Below are 25,311 nucleotides of genomic sequence, written 5' to 3' on the forward strand. Positions count from 1 at the left end.
TATAAATTTTCCAGTCCAAGGGGGTAATCACGGGACACATGTCCTATAAGAAATTTTTCTTATTTCCAGCCCTGAGCCCACTCGATCCGCTCTCGGGAAATTCGAAAGAATCGAAATTTAACATTAAGTTCTAAGGGAGGAGGTAGGCTATTTAGCAATATCGTCTGTCCCAAATGACCTGAAATAAGTGGTATGTTTCTAGGTGTTTTATTATACTAAAAATGAATCAAGCTTTCGAGTGGATAGGTTTTATATAAAAATTATTTTCCAATGTCAAAATTTTGGGTTCAGTATTAATACTGACAATATCTTCCGATTTACTAGTCCAAATGTTCTGAAATTATACCCTATCCAGTATCGACTTTTAAAGATTGAATCGTTTTTGGTTTAACAAACCGCGTCGAAACATACCTCTCATTAAACATTTTAGGAAATTTTGATCAATAGGACAGAGCATAGACATTATAACACTATTAAGGCCCAGACAAACTATTGGGGAAAGCGGTCCTTGAACGTTTTTGTGAGGAATTTTTCGCTTCTCCTCCTTCGCATGTGTGATAGGGTGAATGACTGGTGGCGCCCCCGTAGCGACGAGCGAAGGAGTTATTAAATAAAATAAAAACTAAAATGCGGGAAATTCAAGTTGCAATTTCTGGATTTTTGAAAACGAAATTGTATTAGGCCTAACGTAAAGTTGTAAATTTGTAATATTTATATGTATAAATATGAATAGTTCACTAAGTTTATTAAATGGAAAAAAGGTTTTCATTTTGAATAAAGTATAAAATATTGGGAAAAGAAGGTTTATGTAAAAATTTAAAGATTATAATTTATTTTTTAAGAAATCAAAATTTGCATTAGTTTTTGTTATTTTAAAACCTAATTATTTACCCCTAAATGGGTAAATATTGCATTGTTCCTTCTTGTAAAAGTTTTTCAGCAAAGGATAAAATACCTTTCCTTAAAAATCGAATGCCTAGTAATGGGACAATTAGTGTCAGAAAACATTTTCCCAACTTTAACAGATCACATGTTTGATGATGAACTTGGCCCGCAACATCACGTCAATGTGTTAATCAAAAAAGTGGTTAAAATTTACACAAACATTAGACTTTGGAAAATCAGCAAGGATTTAAATAATCAGCTCAAAAAAGAAGCTATCAGGAAAAAAATTGACAAAACTTATACTTTTCCAAGGACAATAATAACCCTGTAGATACCATTTAATGTTTTACATTATATGTAGGGCCTAATTGCCCTTTATTCATGCTTTGTACAATACCAAACATTTTTATTTTATAAGCTAGGCATAATATCTTTGAATAGAAATAGGGGTTATATTTACCAAAGAAAATATTACGAAGTTACAACTCTTAATTTGATTTCTTCCTAAAAATTATGTCTTTCTTTTACATAATGCCGTTAACGCGGCTGTTTTCCCGAAGAGAAAAAGTTTCGTATTTTTAGTTTACCTTCGCCGCGTGTAGGGGCGCCACCAGTTTTTCACCCCATCACACATACGAAGGGGCGAATGCCTTAAAACCGTCACAAAAACGGCTCTCAACTGCTCCTCTTGTATCTCTATGGGACAGAGAGAGTATGGCCAAAAACCAACCTCTTCTCATAGAACCTGTTAGTTTTCGGTTCCTTCGAATTTTCCCGCCGATAATCCAATGGAATTCTTTGACTAGAGTGCGTGATCGAGTGGGCTAGCACAGCCAGCCAAAGAAAAATTGAGTTATTTACAGCCCTTATTGCTGCAACTGTTTTCCTTGTGAAATCGTCCGCTTATTGGTCTGCTTAACATTTTGAATTGAGAGTCATAAGAAGGTTGGTTATAAAGTTAATTGTTTGTGTATTTTTGGTTAAGACGTTAGTCTATTAAAATAATTTCAATTAGAAATTGGAATTTTAAGGCTCATGGCTAGTTCAGTTAATTTTTACATGGCTTAAAAGTGCGTTTGAATTAATAAATATCTTCATAAACGTTTATGATCGGTCACATTGGTGGTAGGTTTTTGCTCATTAATTTTAAACACTTTAATTTAGTTCTAATGCCTTGTCTATTTTGGTTTGGGTTCAACTTTTGACTGAGCGTGCTTACTAATATTATTCTATATTTCGTTAAATAACAATATGCTGGGTATAATTAAGCCAGATTTTGGCCTGGTTTTCACTTTTCTGGCGTTAAATTATGCAAACAGACCATAGAATTTTAGTTTGAGTTTCAACAATTTTTGACCGTCTTTCAGGCCTCGCAGTGTCGCATATCCATAGTTTTAGGCCCGTACAATAGGCAATTCGTTGGTTCGAATATTCAGTCCACTATTTGGTCGAAAGGAATACTTTATGAGCGGCTAAATGTGCGCCTGTGTTGGTTATTACCAAAGTTTATCAACTGTATAAATTTCCCCCTTTTCCAAAATATTACTAGGGTTGGTACCAGTAATTGGGAACGATTCTAAATGTGAACACTTTTTCTTTAAAATTTTGTAACTAATTTTTGAGCGGCTCAAACTACTTTTAATAGGGCTCAATTTGTAGATTGAATATCGAGGATTACGATAAAAATGGTTAGAATATTGTAGGAATACGTGGATGAAAGATACGGACTAATATACGCACCAACTCGGACTAATCAACTTAAGTTGATGCCAATTTTAGGTGTTTCTTAATACAATACCATCGGGGAATAAGCTTTAGCAAGAGTTACAATAATCCCACGATAACAAAACTTTAACCATTAGATAGATCACGTTTTTCGCTATAAAATTGATATTAAAATCTCTGATTTCGATTCGGAATTCGATTCAAAAATAGAGTTGGAAAAAAACCAAGTAAAAATTGCAAATGTGAACACGACATATCAATGTTAATTAGAATCCTTTTTAAGCTATTTTACTTAAATATAAAACGTAACAGTGGTATAAAAAACCTACTTTCGGATAATATTAACTTCAAAATACATCATTGACCCAAAAAAAGACTCAAATTTCGCGCCTTTAGTAAAGTTATCAATTTATCCGTAAGAGGGCCGTAGCTACCACTACTTATTGGGCGGGAAAACGGCAAACCGAGTCAGCTGTTACGCTAGGGACTGAATAAAATGTGACTTCTCAACGTATTATTGAGCATTTTGACTCAGGTATGGTTTTCAACTATTTATCCAATTATCACTTATGAAATCTGCGTAAACTTTAATCCGGGTGCATGAATTTAGGCCCTACGTATTGGTAGCTTTTTTCCTAGGACCTATTTTTATTCCTCCCATTAGATTAACATTGGTGTTCCCAATTGGGTCCCGCGTTCACTATTTAGGGTCAGGGTGTTTACATTTACCAGCGACTGTTCACATTTGGGTTCCTCTAAGGGGTGTTGGAAATAGGATATTGTGCGAAATTTAGAAGAGTTAAAAAGCTGAAATCACAGCGAATTGTGTCTTAAGAATCAAATTTCATGTCCTGAAAGTTTCAGGTGTCTAACGTTAGCGCCACCGAAGTTATTCAAAGATTTGAAAAAAGTGTTCCCAATTACCAGTACCAACCCTAAATTGGGTATGTTAGAGAGGGTGTTTCAAAATTATTTTCTTAGGTCAAGCTATCAATGGTTCATTCACCTTATTTTGCTAGCTCCATTAGCAGTTTATTACTGAACGCTGAGGTGAAAAATACTTAATACCCAAGAGTGGATTAGCTCAGATGGTTATACCATGGATAAAGAATGCGCGTGAGGAAATTTGTTTTCACGCTATAGGATAGGCAACTCCCTATCTCGGGCCATTTCTGTATATGCTCTGTTACAACATCGGTTGTCAGCACGCGCAAAGCTAGGTCTCTATGTAACGTAGCTTTGTACGTGCTTTCAACAGACAAAAAACTTCAGGATCTTCAGGATTTAAAATATCCGCGAGTTTTTTTAGATCGAGTGCACGGACCTCTAGGCCTTAGTTTCAAATACGTGTGAAATTACCTACAGCCTACTACACGTATTTGAAACTAAGGCCTAGAGGTCCGTGCACTCTAGCTAAAAAACTCCCCAATATTTTAAATCCTGAAGTTTTTGGTCTCTTGACAGCACGTACAAAGCTAGGTTACATAGAGAAACAGCTTTGCGCGTGCTGACAACCGATGTTGTAACAGAGTATATACAGAATAAGCTGTCGTTCGATATAGGGAGTTGCCTATCCTATAGCGTGAAAACAAATTTCCTCACGCGCATTCTTTATCCATGCTTTAGTTCTGAAAAATATTGTAACAGGGGAACAGGGGCTAACGTTTACAACTAGTTGAGAGCAGTTTGGAAAATAGCACACTTCCTCTGGTCCAAAACCAGTTTATTAATTGCTTGGACTAGTTTTTTAATTCAAGAAGTGGGGGTTACTGGTCCTCGGGACCAGTTTATTAATTGCAAATCTATTGGAGAGCAAAGGCTGGGACCAGTCCGGAGACCAGTTTATTATTTCAGACACTAGGGGCTCACTGGTCCAAAGGACTAGTTTAAAAAATATCCTTATTTCCCAGACTGGTTGAGAGCTGATGTAACCCTGTTTACAGGTAGTCCATAAGATGGCGACCACGGATGAAGATTTGCGGTTTGCTATGCAACTCCAAGCTGAATTTGATGCTGAAGCCACTTTTTCAAGGGCAAAGGTTAAACCGGCTATGCCAACTGAAAGATCGAAAAACCCTAGACGAGCAACGATAAACTTGGACTCTGATAACAGTAATAGTGAGGATTCTTTTCAAGAAAACAGGGATTTTGAATTTGCCAAGAAAATACAAATGGAGCTTGACAAGGAAGTGTCTTCTGATTCCAAATTAACATCTATCGCTGATAAAACGGTAGACGAGGATTATAAATTTGCTCAACTACTTCAAGAAGAGATTGGAAATGAGGTAGTACGGCCAAATCAGCCAAGTACCTCAAAAATATCTCACGTAAGTACCACTTTTTCAGGGTCCATACAAACCTGGAAAACCTGAAAAAATCAGGGAAATGAATAGTTGACAAAAACCTCAGGGAAATTTAGAATTTAGTAAATTTCAGGGAAATCAGGGAAATTTGCGTCAAACAGGGGCCGAGTTATGAAGCAAAATGTTCATAAAAATACCCTCCATAGTATTAACATTACACTATATTTGGAGGCTCATAACTAGAGATATGAGTCGGTAATTTACCGTCCGTAAATTACCGGTAATTTACCGTCCGTAAATTACCGGTAATTTACCAAATCCCGCGTAAATTACCGATTTATATCTTACCGTAATTTTAGAATGGTAATTTACTGGTAAATTACAAAATTACCTCGGTAATATGCCTGTTAAAACATAAAATATCATAAATTACGGTAATTTTTGTAATTTCAAATTTTTAATCGGTAATTTACCGGTAATTCTTCGGTAATTTTTACCGGTAATTCTTCGGTAATTTTTCTGTAATGTACCGGTAATTTTTCGGTAATTTACCCGGTAATTTTTCTGTAATTTACTTTTCTGTAATTTACCGGTAATTTACCCGGTAATTTTTCTGTAATTTACCGGTAATTTACCCGGTAATTTTCGGTAATTCACCCTGTAATTTACCCGGTAATTTTTAGGTAATTCACCCTGTAAATTACCATTTTTTAAAATTACGGTAATTTCACATCTCTACTCATAACTGTGGTTCTACTAGAGATACGGGGATGTCCTTTTAGTATGTTATAGTCCTATTTGCCCCCCGTCATTTGATGGCATTTGCTCCATAGGATACTCCGTATATTGGGAAAAACCTGAAAATCTCAGGGACGTATATGGGGAAAACCTGGAAATCTCAGGAAAACAAAATTTATTTCCAAAAGTTGTGTGAACCCTGCCTTTACATTGGCGACTTCTTATCATTTAATTCAAAATTAAAATATTATTTCTTTTAATATTAGAGTCCTAAAAGCATCGTAGATGAAAATTGGGAGTTGATAGATCCTATTCCTGATGTGCATGGTCTTTTTCTCACGTTCAATGACAGCTATTTTTGGGGACGTCTGCAAGGTGTTGAAGTCAAATGGAGTCCAAAAATGACAGTGTGAGAAGATAAAAATCTTATATTATATTTCCTCGTCTTTTAAACATGGAGGAAGGATACGATCTCTGGGCTCTATGAGGCCATAGACATTAAAACATGATTTAAAGGGAGGGTGAAGTGGAAAATCAAGTGATTTTTTTTATCGATTCTTCTTCTAATTATAAGACCAGTCTGCACAGTGAAATATTCAGGAAATACTTCCGACGAATGATTTTAAAATTCAAATTAGGTTCCGATTTTAAGAATCATTTGAAGTATCCCCCTCCGACCAATCGTGTAACGCCCTGCCTTTTTATTAATAAAATTCTCGTGGCACGCTCCGTGTCGAATGAAATTTATCGCGAGATTTGAAAATAATCGTGGCGCGAGACATGGAGCGTGCCACGAGAATTTTGTTAACAAAAAGGCAGGGCGTTACGCGATTGGTCGGAGGGGCTTCTTTCAAATTATTCTTAAAATCGGGACCTAATTTGAATTTTAAAATCATTCGGAGATATTTGGTTCATGTTTCCCTATGCAGACTGGTCTTTTAATTTGTAGAAGAATCGATAAAAAATCAGTTGATTTTCCACTTCACCCTCCCTTTAAGAACCTAGACAAACTATTTGAGGCGGGTCTCGCGACATTTTGAAAAGAAAATTTCCATCCCCCCTCCTTGCGTGTGTGGTGTGTGGTGAGTGGTTCATGGCGCCCCTATCGACGAGCGAAGGAACTATTATATTATAACAAATAATAAATATCGTAATTAATGTTTCATCTTTCAAATATTTTAATTATCTTTTAATTGACTTCTTTGCATCTCTGAAACACTTTTCCTTCCATTAATTAATACGGAAATTAATAAAAATGAATTAAATATAAAATGTTGCGGGCGGGATTCGAACCCGCGTTGTCTCCCTCCTAAGTACTGACCGAAATCGAGGCTGCTTAACTTCGAGTGTTAACAAAGGCGTTAGTAATATCTTAAGGCTCTTTCAGACAATCCAACTTTTTGACTCAGCTTGATGGGTCAACTCGAGTTGAATCAACTAGTTGGATCGTGTGAATAGACGCTGGATGAGTTGAGTCACCAAAAAACTTTTTAAGTTCATTTCTCCAGCCAATCAAATTGAATTACAAAAAAAAGCCTTTTTCGCGGTTATTTCCTAAGTGGCAAGGTAGGTGGCGCTTAAAAAGAGCCATTTGGTGGTAAACGTTTAGCCTTATGAATAGGAAGGATTTATTTCACTTTTCCCCTCAAAATTTGGGCAAGTTGATACAACTTTTTGACCCATCGAGCTGAGTCAAAAAGTTGGATCGTCTGAAAGAGCCTTTAGTTTACCTCACCACTTGTAGATGGCGCCACAAGCGACTCGCCCTATCACACACATGCGAAGAGCATGCACCCACCTTCTATATAATGGACCAGAATCTTCCCGTGTTAAAGTTTTCTTGCTGAAGTGTCCCAAAATAATAAAGAAAAAAAAAGCTAACAGACGACAAGGTCTGAGAGAAAGACCTGGAGCAAACCAGGAGAGTCGACTCAGGAGTCAGGTAGTTTCCGTAAACGTCCGGTAGAGGCATGACAGAAGCGTTGCAGAAGCTGGTGCTTCTAGCGGCCTCTAATTTTCCTACGGAACATAATTAGATGCGCGGGGGGCAAGAGACTAGTTTCCCCAATGTTAATATCCCCCCGTTTTTCCTTTCGAAAAAAAGGGGTCGCATTTCCAAAATCGGTTACTATAGGCCAAACCTAGAGTCGGCTATCCTTGTTTCATCCATGGTACAATGTAAACAAGTAAAATTGCCGCTTGGTCTCATTTTGCTAAACCTTGGGACTAATGTTAATTTTTTGCTCAATTTAAAAGTAGAGTTTAATGAAATAATTAAAAGTTGGAAAAATAAACATTTTGCTTGTTTGGCAATTGTGAAAGTGATTCAAGGAAATTGAAATGGAAAAACATAAGCTTTTTGTTTACGTTTTACCGCGGTGCGCGTACCCTGATTGGCTTGATTTTTGCCATGCGCAGAGCCTGTTTTACCCCAAGAGTCAGACTCTAATCCAATCAGAAAAATCAGAGATTTTTTTGTCCCTTAACGACAGAGGGTACTATATTCAACTTTGTTAGTCACGTGGTCCTATCCCTTAGATGGAGACGAGACCAAGCCAACTTGTTTATTTGTTGGTTGGATCTATTATTTTGTTATACATCGCGCGTGCGCGCATTATTCCAAACGATTTTTGAAAAGCAAAGTTGGTCAAAGGCTTAGGAAATGGTTCAAATTTAACGCCTTTCACATAAGTGGGGTCAGAATATCAAGAATCGCAAATTGGATTTTGGATAAATACAGTATTTAACCGTCATTATTAAATGAAAACTTAAATTTTAGTTTATCCAGCCCGCTTCTTCGAAATCAGTCGTTTACAAATCTCAGTCGTGAAAGGACATGATTTGTTGAAAAGTCGCGCTTGCGCCGTGTAAACCGGATGTGTAAATAAATGAAAGTAGTCTTTTCTTCCCCCTTATTTCAATGGCTTTTGTGAGCCAAACCGGATTGCCTTACCAAAGGCTAGAGTGTCTAGTCCCCGTAAAGCATTATTTAGTCCAAGGTTGGGCCTTGGTAAATTTTTTACTGACCGATTAATCGCGAATAGTTAAGCCTAGTATTCGCGAATAGTTAAGCCTAGTATTCGCGAATAGTTAAGCCTAGTATTCGCGAATAGTTAAGCCTAGTATTCGCGAATAGTTAAGCCTAGTATTCGCGATTAGTTAACCCTAATACTCGCGAATAGTTAAGCCTAGTATTCGCGAATAGTTAAGCCTAGTATTCGCGAATAGTTAAGCCTAGTATTCGCGATTAGTTAACCCTAATACTCGCGATTAGTTAACCCTAATACTCGCGAATAGTTAACCCTAATACTCGCGAATAGTTAACCCTAATACTCGCGATTAGTTAACCCTAATACTCGCGAATAGTTAACCCTAATACTCGCGAATAGTTAACCCTAATACTCGCGATTAGTTAACCCTAATACTCGCGATTAGTTAACCCTAATACTCGCGATTAGTTAACCCTAATACTCGCGAATAGTTAACCCTAATACTCGCGATTAGTTAACCCTAATACTCGCGAATAGTTAACCCTAATACTCGCGATTAGTTAACCCTAATACTCGCGAATAGTTAACCCTAATACTCGCGATTAGTTAACCCTAATACTCGCGATTAGTTAACCCTAATACTCGCGATTAGTTAACCCTAATACTCGCGAATAGTTAACCCTAATACTCGCGATTAGTTAACCCTAATACTCGCGAATAGTTAACCCTAATACTCGCGATTAGTTAACCCTAATACTCGCGATTAGTTAACCCTAATACTCGCGAATAGTTAACCCTAATACTCGCGATTAGTTAACCCTAATACTCGCGAATAGTTAACCCTAATACTCGCGATTAGTTAACCCTAATACTCGCGAATAGTTAACCCTAATACTCGCGATTAGTTAACCCTAATACTCGCGATTAGTTAACCCTAATACTCGCGATTAGTTAACCCTAATACTCGCGAATAGTTAACCCTAATACTCGCGATTAGTTAACCCTAATACTCGCGAATAGTTAACCCTAATACTCGCGATTAGTTAACCCTAATACTCGCGATTAGTTAACCCTAATACTCGCGATTAGTTAACCCTAGTACTCGCGATTAGTTAACCCTAATACTCGCGAATAGTTAACCCTAATACTCGCGATTAGTTAACCCTAATACTCGCGAATAGTTAACCCTAATACTCGCGATTAGTTAACCCTAATACTCGCGATTAGTTAACCCTAATACTCGCGAATAGTTAACCCTAATACTCGCGATTAGTTAACCCTAATACTCGCGATTAGTTAACCCTAATACTCGCGAATAGTTAACCCTAATACTCGCGAATAGTTAACCCTAATACTCGCGATTAGTTAACCCTAATACTCGCGAATAGTTAACCCTAGTATTCGCGAATAGTTAACCCTAGTATTCGCGATTAGTTAAGCCTTGTATTCGCGAATAGTTAAGCCTAGTATTCGCGAATAGTTCACCCTAATGCTCGGGAATACTAGGCTTAACTATTCGCGTTTAATCGGGTAGTAACCCTAATATTCGCGAATAGTTAATACAAAGCGAGGAGAAAAACATTTAGAAGCTCCTAAATTTCAAAATACCTCTCGTGATTGGTGGCCAAGTATTTCTTAAAATTTTCCTAGGCACTTGATGGTAGTTTTTTTATGGGAGAAAAATAAAATTGGGATGATATTTTTTTAAAATAAGGTGGGTCTCTCTAGTGCCAAGGACCTAAATTTATGGTAGTCGAACACTCGAACTTTAACCGAATAGTCAGTTCGGTATTCAATATTCAATATTCGATATTCCTATCGAATGGTGAAAATGGGCTTATCGAATACTGGATAGAATTTTTCTATTGAAGCGGTTAACGCACACCTCTAAAAAAACCTAGCAGAAGCAGACAAACCCGTTTTTTTACACCATTTTGCTCAATGTTTTTTCGAAACTTTAGTTACTTTGCTCGCCGTCTGGGGGCGCCACCTATAGAGCCCATAGTTCGTATCCTTCCTTCATGTTTTAGGCTTCTAAGGGATACTAAACTTCTTCACAAAGTTTTCGTTATTTTATGATCATTATGCTTGGAAAGTATCAAATTCATTGAAATTTCTTTGAGAAATATGATTTGTTTTCCGCGCTTTAATTTAAACCAATGGGTGTGTTTTTCAAATTCTCGTCTATGGTAAGGGTTTTGTGTCCCTGGTGAGTAAAGGTTGGAAAATTAGTTCAATACATAGTTTGGGGAACCATATTAAAATAATGCTTTTATTCTCGATTTTCCATCATCAAGAATCGGGGTTCGAATTAAAAAAACCCAGCCCAAAAAAAAAAGCCGCGGGTTTTATTGGGTTTTACCCACCATAAAAAACCAACCCTGATCACTAAGATCTTCAATTAAGATGAATTTGAATGCTAGAATAATATTTCATTTTAAAGATTTTTGTTGTAAAAAACCCAAGTACCCAATAAAACCCGGTGGGCTGGGCTTTTTTGAACCCTGTCAAGAATAAACTTAATGTAGATGTTTTTCAAGAGTTTGAATGGTTTTAGTACTTTGTATGTGGTTCGGTTTAGGAGACGCCACTAATGGCGGCACAGTGGTCCTCGTTTTTAAGACTAATTAAATGCTAATTATTTTGTAATAATAGATCATTTATTTTTTTTTTTTTACTTTTATTTTTAGAAAAAGGCCGTTCTTTTAAGGTATATTCTGTTAAGTTACCTGACTTTACCTTTTAAGGCGTGAGTGAAAATTGAAACCAAGAAATGCATGCCAACAAATATCTCGGAATTATTTTAAAAATCAATAGAGCTATTTCATTTCGGGGGGGGGAAAGGAGATATTTTGAGGCGGGGTTTCGCTAGTCCCCGCCTAGGCGCCATATTGTGCGGGAAATTTAGCATAGAGTTCTTCAGCAGCCCGCACGGAGGGAGGGTGAAAACCGGCTCCGTTTAATGGCAAGCCCAACAGTGACGTTTCCCCCCTTCAACTGATATAGCTCTATAGAGAGCTAACAGTTGTGACCCTGAAACGTGACACCCTTCTATCTCTTACTGGAGTTTCATCCCCCATCCCCCTAACAGTTGGAAGCGGTATTCTACGCGCAAAAAAGCCAACCAGAGGGGGCTGCGTGACGTCAGACTATCTCTTCCCCGTAGCCAGTTGTTTATATAGATTCAGTTTTGATTGCAAAGATAGAAGTTTCATCTTCGACTAATAGAATTCCAACAATTAAAAGTTCCTAGATGTCATATGGCATGAGATATTGGGTGTCGCACGCATATTTTGTGTGCTGGAGAGCAGGATAAAAATTTTAATTTTTAAATTGAATCACTGGTATTTCTTGAATATGCCGATAAATTTGTAAATTTTTTTTATAATCGATTAAATAAGATCCCTTGATTATCTTCAAAATCCCGATAAAGGGATTCCAAAGAAGGCTGCACCGGGCGGGTAAAAATTATTTCAATATACGTCCAATGAGATACAATATATGTATTAAACCATTAAACCAAGAAGTAATATCTAGTTTATTAGGGAGAAGGTATAAATTCGCCACATTTCCAGCTTCATCTCCAGTCCAAACGTAGGTCCGGAGTCAATCTCCGCCTCTAAATTACAACCAGCATCTCATTGGTTCTTGACAACTCACGTCAGCGTGACGCAATGACAAAAATTACGTATTTTCCGACTGGGGAGAGGCGAAATAGCCCGGCCTACTTTTACGTCCCCCCTTGTATTTTGAAAGGGGGACTGGGACTATGGCGCGCGGTAGAGCGAGGGTAAAAAGGGGGTAAAATTCTCGAGAGATGAGCATGCGCAGAAAGAATGTTTGTTGCCAGTAGTATTTTTGTAACCATTTCTTTTGCCTTATTTGTTACGAGTTTGAGTATGTTTTCATAAAACAGTGTTGTATTACCGGTTGCAAATGTATTAATTGAACTTTCTACCTCAAATTTTATCGATTCAATTGTTAGATGTAAGATTAAGGTAGTTAGTGAAATTCTACACACCAAATTGGGCGCCAAGGCTTACGAGCATTTTATACGTAGCGCTGGCACGGCATCGGCGGCGGAGTGGCGGACATCGCCGATGAAGCGATGATCTCATACCGTCGCCGAGGCTTAGTGAGTTTTAACCTACTAATATCAATGGACCGTTTCCATTAAAACTTAAACACTTCATTTCTAAACATGGTTTTAATTGTACTTTCTTGGTTGGCGTTTTATTTTAATATTAAATTACAAAAGTTCTCCCACACGTCCATCGTAGTTAAGTTTACATGTTAACTCCGTAGAAGCATAAAAGTCATGCCGCCATACATTGTAACTGCTCTTGCGCGGCCATAAGTGTGAATAGGTCTATACTTAGGCATCTTATACCTTCTCCCTAATAAACTAGATATCACTTCTTGATTAAACCTAGAGTTACAATTCAAATCGGCTTACCGCGAAACACATTGTTTTTATCAAGTACGTTTATCAAAGCATGACAGCGCCACCTGTGAGCCTCTAGCGGAACTAATTACAACTTTTACTGGCTTATTTGCAATCAGAAACCTCGTTATGATTTTTATTTCATCTATTTATTAGATTAAAAAGGATTAGAGTTTTTAACTCGTGTATTTTATTTAACACTTTTAAAAAACTATTTCGACAGCTTGTAACGCGGATTATAGCAGCAGACGATAATAATAAAATTCTTCAAGTGATTAATAGGTGGCGCCACCCGTATTTGATAAAGATTCGTGCTCGACAAAAAGTGTATCCCGAAACGTCGATCTCGAGATCCCATGTTCTGACTCTAGGTTTAATGCATATATTCTAGCTCAGTGTCAGGAACAGGAACAGGCACCTAGAGTCCATTGAAACTGACTAAATATTATTTAGATAAGTTTATGTTGATATTTGCATAGCAGTTTTTCTGGGAAGTTAATAGCCCCTTCCAAAAAGTTTTGAAAAAATGTTCTTAGTCTGAGTCAGTTCAGTTCTTCCTACAAACAAGAAGTATTTTCCCCGCATAGCCTAGTTCACAACCTAGATAAGACGTTTTTTAGCTCCAATTGCGCATGCGCGAAGAACTTAAACAACAAGATGCACAAGGCAGTCAAACTTTTTGGAAGGGGCTATTTTCCATTTAATTTAAAAAATGAATATTTTCTTTTAGTTGCGCTGGTTTATGTTGCTACGAAGGTAGAGGTGGTCTGTGTTCTATAAGGCTCAGCGAACCACTTTTAAAATTACGCCCAAGAAGGGATTTGGTTCAAACCCTTCTGGTAATTGAAATATTTTTTAATACTCAATTTATTTTGTGCTAATGTAATTTTAATTTTAATTCTTATTTTAGCATGAAATGATTCACGCATTTCTCTTCGTTGTTGGAAACAACAAAGTGAGTGATTTTAATCTCGTAATCCTCTTAAAGGGAGGGTGAAGTGGAAAAGCAAGTGTTTTTTTTTTATCAATTCTTCTACTTATTATAAGACCAGTTTGCGTAGTGAATTAACATCCAGGAAATATCTCCGAATGATTTTAAAATTCAAATTAGGTTCAGATTTTATCATGGATAATTTGAAATAAGGACCTCTTACCAATCGCGTAACGCCCTGCCTTTTTGTTAAGAAAATTCTCGTGGCACGCTCCATGCCAAATGAAATTTATCACGAGGTTTGATTAAATTTGCGCGCGATGTGATAATCGTGGCGCGAGATATAGAGTGTACAACTGGAATTTTATTAACAGGAAGGCAGGGCGTTGCGCGGTTGGTTGGAGGTCCTTATTTCAAATTATCCTTAAAATGTGAACCTAATTTGAACTTTGGAATCATTCGGAGGTATTTTCTGAATGTTTCACTTTGCAGTATGATTTTATAATTCGAAGAAGAATCCATAAAAAATCACTTGATTTTCCACTTCACCATCCCTTTAAAATTTCAATAGCCAATTATTTAGAAGATTATAGAACCACCTTTTTTTCACGTCATAAAGTAATCTATCTCTCAAGTTGAAAATTCTTGAGCCTCATTAATCTCTAAAGGGATAGGGACCTTAGAAAGAAGCAATAATCTCTAAAGGGATTGGGACCTTAGAATGAAACATTAATCTCTAAAGGGATAGGGACCTTAGAAAGAAACATTAATCTCTAAAGGGATAGGGACCTTAGAATGAAACATTAATCTCTAAAGGGATAGGGACTAGGGGTGTGCGGGTACCCGACCCGATACCCGACAATGACTCTTCCAACTATTCGAAACTACTCGGGTAGTAAAAAATACTCCCCCCCCCCCATTACCCGTGTCAAGCCGAAACGGTTGTCGGGTTATTCACGGGTACGAAAATGGGAATCAGTGGTGAAAGGGGACCACCCACTGTCCAGTTTAAAAAGAATCGGAATTTTTAAGAATGAAGAAATGCCTGGAAACACTGTTTCAAGGTGAAATATGGTTCACATAAGGTGATAGTTTCTTTCTGAGAAAGACTAGAATCACCGCACGCAGCGCGACACACCTATATCATCCCATTGCCAGTATTCTGTGTTGAAATAAGACTAAGAGTTAAGGAGAAAGCGGAACCAAAAGTTAGAGAAAGCATCGCAAAGAAATAAATTAAAAAATATAATACATTGAAGAACCTAGAATTGACTTCAATTCAGATATAACTGTAAAAATATTGTACTGAAGGGAATTTTTGAAGGAAGTATCTATTTATTTAACCCTAATTATCCGAAAAACATTTGGGTACCCACCCCGATAACTATTTGTCTTAACTTTTAATACCCGACTGTTACCCGACAACCATTTTTCGGCTAAGCCTAATTACCCGAATACCCGACAAAAATTCGGGTACCCGCCCCGATACCCGAAAACAATATTTTTGATTACCCGAACCCGATTCAAAATTGAAAAATCACTACCCGCACACCCCTATTAGGGACCTTAAGCCTGGTTCACACCTGGCGTTTTGAGGAGCGAACGGAGGAGCGAATAGCCCGTCATGAACAGTTCGCTCGTCCGTTCGCCTAGTCCGACATAGTTTTGGCCATTGGCTCACCCCGTTCGCCAGGAATAGTTTCCAAACTATTTTTACGAGCGAATAGGTCAGCTTTGCCCGTATAAAATGTGGGTGGGTAGGAGGCCTTTTTATTCGCTGTTCAGCTCTTATCTATTATCGCCCAAAAATCTATTTTCTAGCGACCAAAGAAGATTTTTTTTCTTTCTTTCATCCTTATATTCTTGGCCTTATCTTTAAGCAAGACCAAGACGTACACCTGGCGGAATGCTTTCTCTCAAAATTGTGCCGTTCTTCTGGATATAAGGACCCACCATTTGCATTGAACTCTCAAATGTTGTCGGAGTCATTCTCAACCACTTCTTATAATTGGCTCTATCATTCATTCGTAATTGCCGCAATAGGTTATAGATACTGAATTGGTTACGACGCTTAATCAAATGCCATACAGTCCTTATGATTTTTTTCTTGGCCGGTGGATTAAGTTCATCCTCTAGCTACAAAAATCCTACCCCAATGCAATGCAAGCACCTTCTTTCTATCATTCTATCATCCATTGGAAATGATGAAAAAAGACAAACCAGCCAAACTTTCTGATTTTCCCGCCACTATAGCACCCCCTACAGCTATCATTTTGGAGAGTTCGCCCCTCAATTTGCCTAGTGTGACAGCTCTTCGCTCCTTCATTCGCTTGGACCTATTCGCTTACTTATTCCAAAGAGAATATACCAAGAGGAGCGGAAGCTTTAGCCTTTGCCAAGGCTTTTAAAATTGGTGGCTTAGAGTTTTAGGGAACTACATCCGGTTTCTCGTGATTGGCTTATTCGCTACACCTCTCATTGGTTAGAATATGTCGTCTGCATATCGACAAAATTTTAGAGCCGAGTCTTAGTGTTTATGTAGCTTGATTCTGAGGTGCTTTCAAGTAATTTAAAGGAGGATATTTGTTCATCAATGTGTTCTAAAATACCGTGGTTAAAGACATTTGATTTATTAACTTCCTCAAAGAACAATTCAATCCCTAATCTGTCTTCTATGTAAGTATCATCACACTCTCTTTCAAGAAGATACCTTTGTTATTTAGGCAATTTATTTCAACATTTTTTACCATCCCATAGTGTTAACGACATCGTTGTCTGATGATTCTGATCTAAGGAAGCTAACCCTACTTTAGCAGACTACGGAATAGACGACGCGAATTTCGCGATCACGTGACTCACCGGAACTAGAACCCTAAAACTCAGGGCTACCAAAAAATGCTAGAGCTTCCGCTCCTCTTGGTATATTCTCTTTGCTTATTCGCGCCTTCAGTTCGCTCCTCAATTCGCCAGGTGTGAACCAGGCTTTAGAAAGAAAAATTTATCTCTAAAGGGATAGGGACCTTAGAAAGAAACAATCTCTAATGCACCTGGAAATTTATAAGAAGTACTCTGAATAACCTGGAAATATCAGGGATATTGGCTTTGGAAATTTCGTATGAACCTGATAATAATTTTCACGTGTTTTAACAGTCCTAAAAATATCTTTTTGCTCAGCTCATTATCTCATTCATTTTCAGAAATATGTTGAATTCAGTATTTATTTAAAATAAATAATTTTTAGGATCACGATGCGCATGGTCCTGAATTCCATAAACACATGAACCGAATCAATGCTCAATGTGGAACCAAAATCACTGTAAGTTAAATTTTATTACATGACGTCCATTTCATAATATTTACACTACATACCAAGATAAAAGCGTATTAATTGTCGAGCTAAGTGCTTTGAATAGGTAAATTTATAAAGTAGGAGGGAGGGTCAAATCACACAATCTGCCCACTCAGTTATAATGCCTCCTCCTGGTACCAAGCCTACCCTCTACCGACCAAAAAAACCTTTCCTCAATTGTTTAACAGGGTTCGTACACGACCTGGAAATCCTGGAAAACCTGGAAAAGTCAGGGAAATTGAAAATGGGCCTAAATGGTCAGGGAAAAGTCAGGGAAATTTAAAATGGACCTAAAACGTCAGGGAAATGTCAGGGAAAAATATATTGGAGGGAAATTTAAAGTTTGGATAACAGTATAAGGGTGACCAGAAAATGTGTTGTTTGTGATATGACCAGAGCCCCAAATTCGCGGAGCTCGCTTCGCTCGCTCCAGTTATATTCACTTAAATTTAAACGAATTAATTGGCTAATTTTTATAACAATAACTCGTGCAAAAATGATTCGAGTGAATTTAGATTGGTTTTCATATATGTTCGCCATGTGCGTTTGCAAATGGTCAGGGAAATTTGTGGAATTTAGTCAGGAAAAACCTGGAAAAGTCAGGGAGTTTCATTCCAAAAATTTTGTACGAACCCTGTTTAAGAAATCCTCGTGCTTTTTTCCTGGTTCTCTGGAAGAAGAAATTAATCTCAATCACAAAAAAACACTGAAAAAGGACTAAGCAAACAATCTGTTCTAAAACACCATAGAAAAAAATAAAGTTTTAATGCACCACTCTAGTGGAGTATCAGCAATGGGCGGCGTTCACTGATATTTATTGTAAATAACAAACCAAATTTTAAATCAAAGGAGCAGTATCCGTATTTGTTTACTTCATAATGCGCCTAATTGTTCAGTGATCTAAACAATATAAAATTGATTTGGAATTAATCTAGATTAGTTACTTAAAAAAAATTGAGTCTTATTTTCTTGCCGTGTTTTTTGATAGTTTTATACAGAACAAAAATCGTGACAAGTAACTTTTAAGATATAATACCAAAAACGGATTTATGTACTAAGAACGTGGGATCATAGCTTCAGCCTCTGGTACCATCCTCGCATACTTTATTGGGAAACTTCGTCTGCTTATATTTTGATTCCACCCACAAATTCTGTATATAGCGACTTCTAGAGGTCGAAAATGTCATTCTTATCTCTATTTTCGTGGTTAAATATTTTTTCCGAAATTGCGCCAGTGGTAAAAAAGCAAAGTGGACAACAATGCGATATAACTCCCGATTTAGTGGAATTAAGTTTTAAAGTTAAGAATATAAATAATTGATGTTTCTTTTTCAAGCATCTAGTTTTTCTTTCTTTGTATATTTAACCACGAAAATAGAGATAAGAAGAACATTTTCGATCTCTAGAAGTCGCTATATACAGAATTTGTGGGTGGAGTCAAATTATAAGCAGACGACGTTTCTCAATAAAGTATGCGAGGATGGGTAGTGAATTTGCTACGTTCAACGTTCTTCTCACATAAATCCGTTTTTGATAATACTGAAAGTTTTTTTTACTAAAATATGCGTTCAGATATAAACTTTAGAATATGGCTTAGAAAGCCGGCTCCTCCCTCCCTACCAAGCACAAGTTTCGATAATTTACCAACGTTGTAAAGGGATATTTACCAGAACAACTTCCTACTAGGACTGTTCACGAGCCGAGCTGAGCGAGCTCTTTAAAAACGGCGGCTCGGCTCGAGTCAAAAAAACGGCGGCTCGGCTCGATTCGAGCCGATCTGGGTCTTGGCTCGGCTCTAGCTCGGCTCGGCTCGAAAATGATCGAGCCGAGCCGAGCTGGCTCGTTTAATATATACATGTTTAAAAAAATTGCTACTACCAACGTCAACCTTGAGAACGACTATAAATGCCATCTCATGTTTAGGAATGTAGTGGTTCAGTAAAACCCGCTCGGTAAAATATGCTCAAGGCTAGAGGCGAGAGATTTTTCCCACGCTTTATTTCATGTAAAATTACAACGGAACGCTATTGGTGGAGAGAATAAAGACTAAAAAGGAAAGCACTATATCAGTGACTAAGCTCGCGAACCGGGTCGCGAGTCGTAGTGGCTCGATGCCTGTCGGCTCGGCTCGACCATAAAAAAGCTCGCTCGTTAATTAATCGAGCCGCAAAAGTGGCGGCTCGGCTCGGCTCAAACTCGGCTCGCTCGTCACGAGCCCGAGCTGGCTCCTACTTCCTACACCCCTGATAAGATAAATTTAATAATTTAATTGAAATAGTAGTTAACCAGTTTAAAAATATTTTAAAATTCTATTTTAAATTCAATTTAGGTGTATCACAGCTTTCATGACGAAGTTAATTTGTACAAAACCCATTGGTGGCGCTGCGATGGTCCTTGTCGCGAACGGAAGCCATATTTTGGTTATGTTAAAAGATCTATGAATAGAAAGCCTCAACCAGCCGACTCATGGTGGAGCCAACATCAAGCGACTTGTGGAGGAATGTTCATCAAAATAAAAGAGCCAGAGCCAAGTGAAAAGAAACGAAAAACTCAAGACCGTAGGATTGTTTATTTATTATTATTTTTGTCTATCGTTTTTCAAGAAATATAATATTGTTTTGATAGAACCCAATGGTCAGAAAAAGCCTAAAACAAACATTTCAAAACCAGCAACTCCAAAATTGAATTCCCAAGCTACAAATTCAAAAGATATTCGAACATTTTTCGGAGGTAAAATTAGCGAAAAAGACCAAAGACCTGGTAATGAAAGAAAGGCAAACGGTAAGTTTACCCATTTACCGATAGTAGTTTTCATAATCTTAAGCCGATTAGACTTCACACCGAGGGGCTACTCACTTCCCCAAAAAATGTACACCAGATTTCTTATTTCCAAATATTTCCGATTTATTTCTATTATTTTTGTATTTCTTTATTTCCCGATATTTCTCCTAAAATTTCCAATATTTTCAATATATTTCCTTTAAATTTCCAATATTTCGATTATTCCTTCGTATTTCTAATATTTCTCAGTATTTCTATTATTTTTGTATTTCTTTATTTCCCGATATTTCTCCTAAAATTTCCAATATTTTCACGATATTTCCCTTAAATTTCCAATATTTCCATTATTCCTTCGTATTTCCAATATTTCCGATATTTCTCATTATTTCTTAATATTTCCGATATTTCTCATTATTTCCCAATATTTCCGATATTTCTCATTATTTCAGATATTTCCCTATATTTCCGATATTTCTCAATATTACGATATTTCTCGAAATATCGAAATATATTTCTTAAGGCTTGTACACCATATTTCGTAAGTGGCTAGCCCCTCGCTTCACACGTAAAGTCCGTGAGTCTAACGTTTTCATAGCTTTGGCCATGGATTTTAAGACATTCCCGAAGTCATAAGTTTATCATGCCTCTAAGTAGAAAAATGGCTGCTACTCCTATGGCAATAGTTTTGTCTGGCTCCCTTTAATGTAATCCTATACTCTCTCCGTATCATTTATCACCTCAACTTCAATACAAAATTCAGGGTTCATTCAAACCTGGAAAACAGGGAAAACCTGGAATAATCAGGGAAATAAATAGTTGACAAAAAACCTCAGGGAAAACTCGGGGAAATTTATAATTTTTAGTAAAATTCAGGGAAATCAGGGAAATTTGCGTCAAACAGGGGCTGAGTAATTAAGCAAAATGTTCGTGAACATCCCCTCCGTAGGATTAACATTACACTATACTTTGAAGGCTCATAACTCTGGTTCTACTAGAGATAAGGGGATGCCCTTTGAGTATGTTATAGTCTTATTTGTCCCCTATCCTGTATCCAACCATACTAAAGACTTGTGACTAAGACAAACTGGGGCCGAGTAATTAAGCAAAATGTTCATAAACATCCCCTCCGTAGGATTAACATTACACTATACTTTGAAGGCTCGTAACTCTGGTTATGTTAGAGATACGGGGATGTCCTTTGAGTATGTTATAGTCCAATTTGCCCCCCCCCCCCTCCTTCGTTAACATTTGCTCCATGGAATACTCCATATACGGGAAAAACCTGGAAAATTCAGGGAAGTATATGGGGAAAAACCTGGAAATCTCAGGGAAATTTGTTTTACAAAAGTTGTATGAACCCTGAAAATTGTACTGCCTAGCCTAGCGTTTCTTTTATCCCTTTTACAATGTTTCAGGACTGAAACCGCCTCTATCTCATGTGAGAGAGGGATTTTAGGGTTGCTTAAGTAAAATTCGTTCCCCCCCCCAATGCCTACCAATACGAAACGTAAAAATCTCCTTTATCCCATTGGATGATTTTTCTTCACGTGACCCATTTAGTAATCGTCTCGACCGCTTGGTTGCTCCACCGCGACACAAATTTCAAAAATTTTTTCTCTTCGGATCTTAGCGCTATACGAGTTCTGACGTCACAGTAGCCTGACTAAGATGCCCAGTTGTAACCCAAATTTGTGTACTTAGAGGCATGATAAACTTATGCCGAAGTATGAACTAAGCAGACGACCAAAAAAGCGGTTACTCAACCATAAGCCTCTTTAGCTTCTTTAATGTCAGACCAATCGGCGACGGTTCCAATACAATTTTCTATAAAATTGCAGTATCATTCGCCGTTCGGTAGTCGTTATAAAATATTCAACGTTTTAAAACTCAAGTTTCGAAAAATTTCGAATGCTTTAATAAGTCTTCAACTAAATATTATATGATTTTTTTTTAAATTTCTGCGAATAATAGTAGACTCAAAAATTACACTAAGCCTTGGCCTGAGCCTGAGCGAGAACAGAAAAAAAATCCTCGTAAAAACAGATACACGGCGTCTTAAATAGTCCAAGCAAAAGCTACCCACATTGATAAGATCTTCGTGCCTTACTCCCAAATCATTTTTGGTATTGTGCATTTTAGAGACCCTACTCGGTCTTTATAGTAGTTCTCGAATTTATGTACCTGGTAAATCGGTTCTCAAGGTACAAACAGTCGAAGGAACCGAATTACTGTCCTCCGCGTGTGTGGAGGGTTATTTCCTAGGAGCTTAAAATATATCGAGTAGCTCCCCCGTGTACATGTTATGCACTTCATGTGTGAAGCCATAAGGACATTATCTCTTTCTAAGTGCCCAAGATTCTATGTTACGGTTGAAATGTATGTATGTCCGATTTGGTCAGCCATCCGTCTCATCTCAAGTGGTATAATAATTGTATAGCCTAAACAGAGGCCGAGCGCATTCGCTGCAGAGTAACCCGGCATTGAACATTTTTCACGACAGCTCTTCGTGAATTTTACTAAGCGCGAATTTACCTCTTGTGTCTGAGAGAGCTGGGTGGGTTCTGGAAATTCTCTTACTTATTTTTCCCCTCAGTCCTTCCTCTCTCGCCTACCCGCCTGTTTTAGTTTGATTCCCAACCGCTTGGGAGCGTTATCTCAGAGCTCGCGTCTAGACCACGAACGGCTTAGGATATCGGTCGTGGCTGATTTTGAAAATTATTTTTCTCTCCCGCGAATTTCACGAAAAATTCGGAAGGAGCCCCTATACAAAATCTACGTCACATCTAGCAGAACTAGATGTTTTTGCTAATAGATGCGCTTGGGCCCTTAGAGAGATGATGTCCTTATGGTGAAGCCTAATCGGCTTCTGCGAATATTCATAGATCAAAAAACTGAGGTTCTTTTGGCAAACAAGATTTTAATTCAAATTTTGGGTAATTTTTAGGTAATTTTGGAGGTTTTGTAAGAATTAACGGAGGTAGTACAGTTACCGTAACAAAAAACAAGAAATATTTGAGCGATGGTACGTCGCAAAATGATAAGAAATTTGATACTAATGGTGCATCGAACATAGTCACTATAGCATCTTACCGTTCCGATTCACCAGACAAGAAAAAGACTTCAGGCAACGCTTTTCCAGGGAAAGGAATGTCACTAAGTTCGTCTTAATGCTTTCACTAGTTACTTTAAATTTACTTCAAACACTTTTTCTGACGCTTTTCAAAGTTTTAAAATTTTTTGAAAAAATACTAAGGTATATTTTATATCGATTAAATTCTGGATTTAAAAAAAAAAAATAAAGAATTTTATATGGACGAAAAATTTCCATGGATATTAAACAATTGAAAAAAAAGTATTAACTATTATATGGGATTTACGAGAGGGTGAAGTTTTTGGAGGGGGAATTTCGACATTTAAGGGTAAAAACCGAAGTTATATTGCAGAGGGAAATGCCCCTGCCCCTCATACATCTAGTTCCTACGCAACATGGTTTGGTCATGGTTTGGTCTAACCTCTCAAAAGCTAATTTTGTGTTATTTTCCAGTCAGTGGTGGCCAGCGAGAATCTAGCATTTATAAGGAGTGGCGGGGGGGGGGGCTTAAACAATTTCTGAACCGAAAATGTTCGCGTGTGATATTATGTTTGTCAATTGAGAGTCAAATATTTATGCGTTGATAATAATTCAGGGTTGCCACGGGTCAGGGAAAACCTGGAAAAGTCAGGGAATTTAAAAAAAGGCCGAAAAGGTCAGGGAAACGTCAGGGAATTTGATTTCAGTGGGTAAAATTTCTGGGGATAAGTCTTTATTGGAAGATTAATGAAAATTTCTCCTCATCCTCTCTTAACACAGAAAACTCGAGAGCAATCCTTAAAAATGTCTAGAATTGTTTTTGTAAAAAAATGCGCTCTAGAAAGACTGTTACTTATAGTTTAAATGTTTCTTATTCATATTGGTGCAACAAATACATTGGAAAACTTAAAGTGTTAGAGTCACCAAAAATCGCTATTTTTAAAACTAAAAGGTTTTATTCCCATCTGAAAGATCAAATCTTTCTGATTCAGAATATCTATTTATATAATCATGAGTTAATAATATGTTAGCTCCCTATAAGTTACTCAGGCAATTCATTTTTATACTCCAGCGTTTTCTCCCGCGCCGCCGGCTTCCCAATTATATGCGACGCTCTGCGGCCGCCACGTGAATGATAATGATCTTATTTACTCTTCTTTCCGGTTTTTCCCCGGAAGCGCGTGTAGTGGAAGCTAGCCAATGATATCGGAGCTATTTAAGCAGCCGAATATTTCGCTCAGTAGCCTCGGTTAAGAAAACAGTTAAGAGATCAGTGGATTGGATTTAGCTCAGTAGCCTCGGTTAAGAAAACAGTGGATTGGATTTAGCTCAGTTGTATAATTTTCTTGTTGCAAATCACAATAACAACTCTTATCTTTAGCATTCTTTATCAATATCGGTAAATAGCATTGAGTTCCTGCATTTTTTTGTCTCAGTACTGACACATACGCCATGATTTAATGTTAAATTGTTAAAACATAAAAATTCAGGACTAAAACACTCCCTTGGTGAAAAAACAGCCGACGACTCGAGGTCGAGGAGCCGTACGAGCGGGTTTTTGTTTTTCGACAAGAGAGAGCGCAACATTCGGATTTTTTTCCCGCGCGGGCGAAATGAGAAGAAATCGCTGGATACATTACGTTTATGGAGCCTGAGTAACTTATAGGGAGCTAACATATTATTAACTCATGATATAATGCATTATAATTTTCCAAATATTATTAAAACCCCGGCTTTCGGAACCTACTCTCAGAATTTTTTAAAACTATTTTGACAGTTGAATACTCCATATACCCCTGGTGACGTCACGATTCGAGCGCGCGTGAGCACGCGGCACGCGCGACTCCGCAAGTCCTATTTTTTATTGATAGGTGGTGCTTTCAAAGTGATCGAATTTGACGCGCGCGCGATGTTTAAAAACTAGGCTTAGCTCTCGTAATGAAATCTGTCTCGCGCTGGTCAACCTCTTATGACGTCACCAGGGGTATATTTATAATTCCGTTTAAATGAGGTATGTGAAATATCAATTTTCTTTTTCATATTACAAAATGAATAAATTTCTATATGACGTTTTACCTTGGATCTACTGTTATTA

The 25,311-nt window shown here is 37.5% G+C and overlaps 1 protein-coding gene across 4 annotated transcripts; it reads left to right on the forward strand.

Moving 5' to 3' along the window:
- The first annotated feature begins 1,688 nt into the window (after positions 1-1,688).
- LOC149719735 (DNA-dependent metalloprotease SPRTN-like) lies at positions 1,689-25,298 on the forward strand. 4 transcript variants are annotated; one of them, XM_089852282.1, is made up of 9 exons: positions 1,689-1,830; positions 4,554-4,937; positions 5,918-6,060; positions 13,816-13,924; positions 13,996-14,040; positions 17,258-17,332; positions 19,695-19,923; positions 19,991-20,146; positions 23,091-25,298. In XM_089852282.1, the coding sequence occupies exons 2-9, from the start codon at positions 4,566-4,568 to the stop codon at positions 23,312-23,314; spliced, it is 1,353 nt and encodes a 450-aa protein (XP_089708408.1). In that variant the 5' UTR covers positions 1,689-1,830; positions 4,554-4,565; the 3' UTR covers positions 23,315-25,298. The 4 variants fall into 4 exon arrangements, with proteins under 4 accessions (XP_089708408.1, XP_089708407.1, XP_089708410.1 ...); XM_089852281.1 differs by lacking the exon at positions 1,689-1,830 and adding an exon at positions 1,837-2,010; XM_089852284.1 differs by lacking the exon at positions 1,689-1,830 and adding an exon at positions 1,837-2,010 and having other exon boundaries at positions 20,036-20,146.
- The last annotated feature ends 13 nt before the right edge of the window (positions 25,299-25,311 follow it).

This window comes from Phalangium opilio, unplaced genomic scaffold, assembly GCF_054372755.1.
Source record: "Phalangium opilio isolate 3A_F unplaced genomic scaffold, DU_Popi_V2 ptg000002l_1, whole genome shotgun sequence".
In the NCBI taxonomy this organism is placed as follows: Eukaryota; Metazoa; Arthropoda; class Arachnida; order Opiliones; family Phalangiidae; genus Phalangium; species Phalangium opilio.

Coding starts and splice junctions, on each gene's coding strand:
- LOC149719735 (XM_089852282.1), top strand. CDS start 4,566: ATGGCGACCACGGATGAAGATTTGCGGTTTGCTATGCAACTCCAAGCT. Junction 6,061..13,815: donor TGGAGTCCAAAAATGACAGT/GTGAGAAGATAA, acceptor ATTTTCTTTTAG/TTGCGCTGGTTTATGTTGCT. Junction 14,041..17,257: donor TCGTTGTTGGAAACAACAAA/GTGAGTGATTTT, acceptor AATAATTTTTAG/GATCACGATGCGCATGGTCC.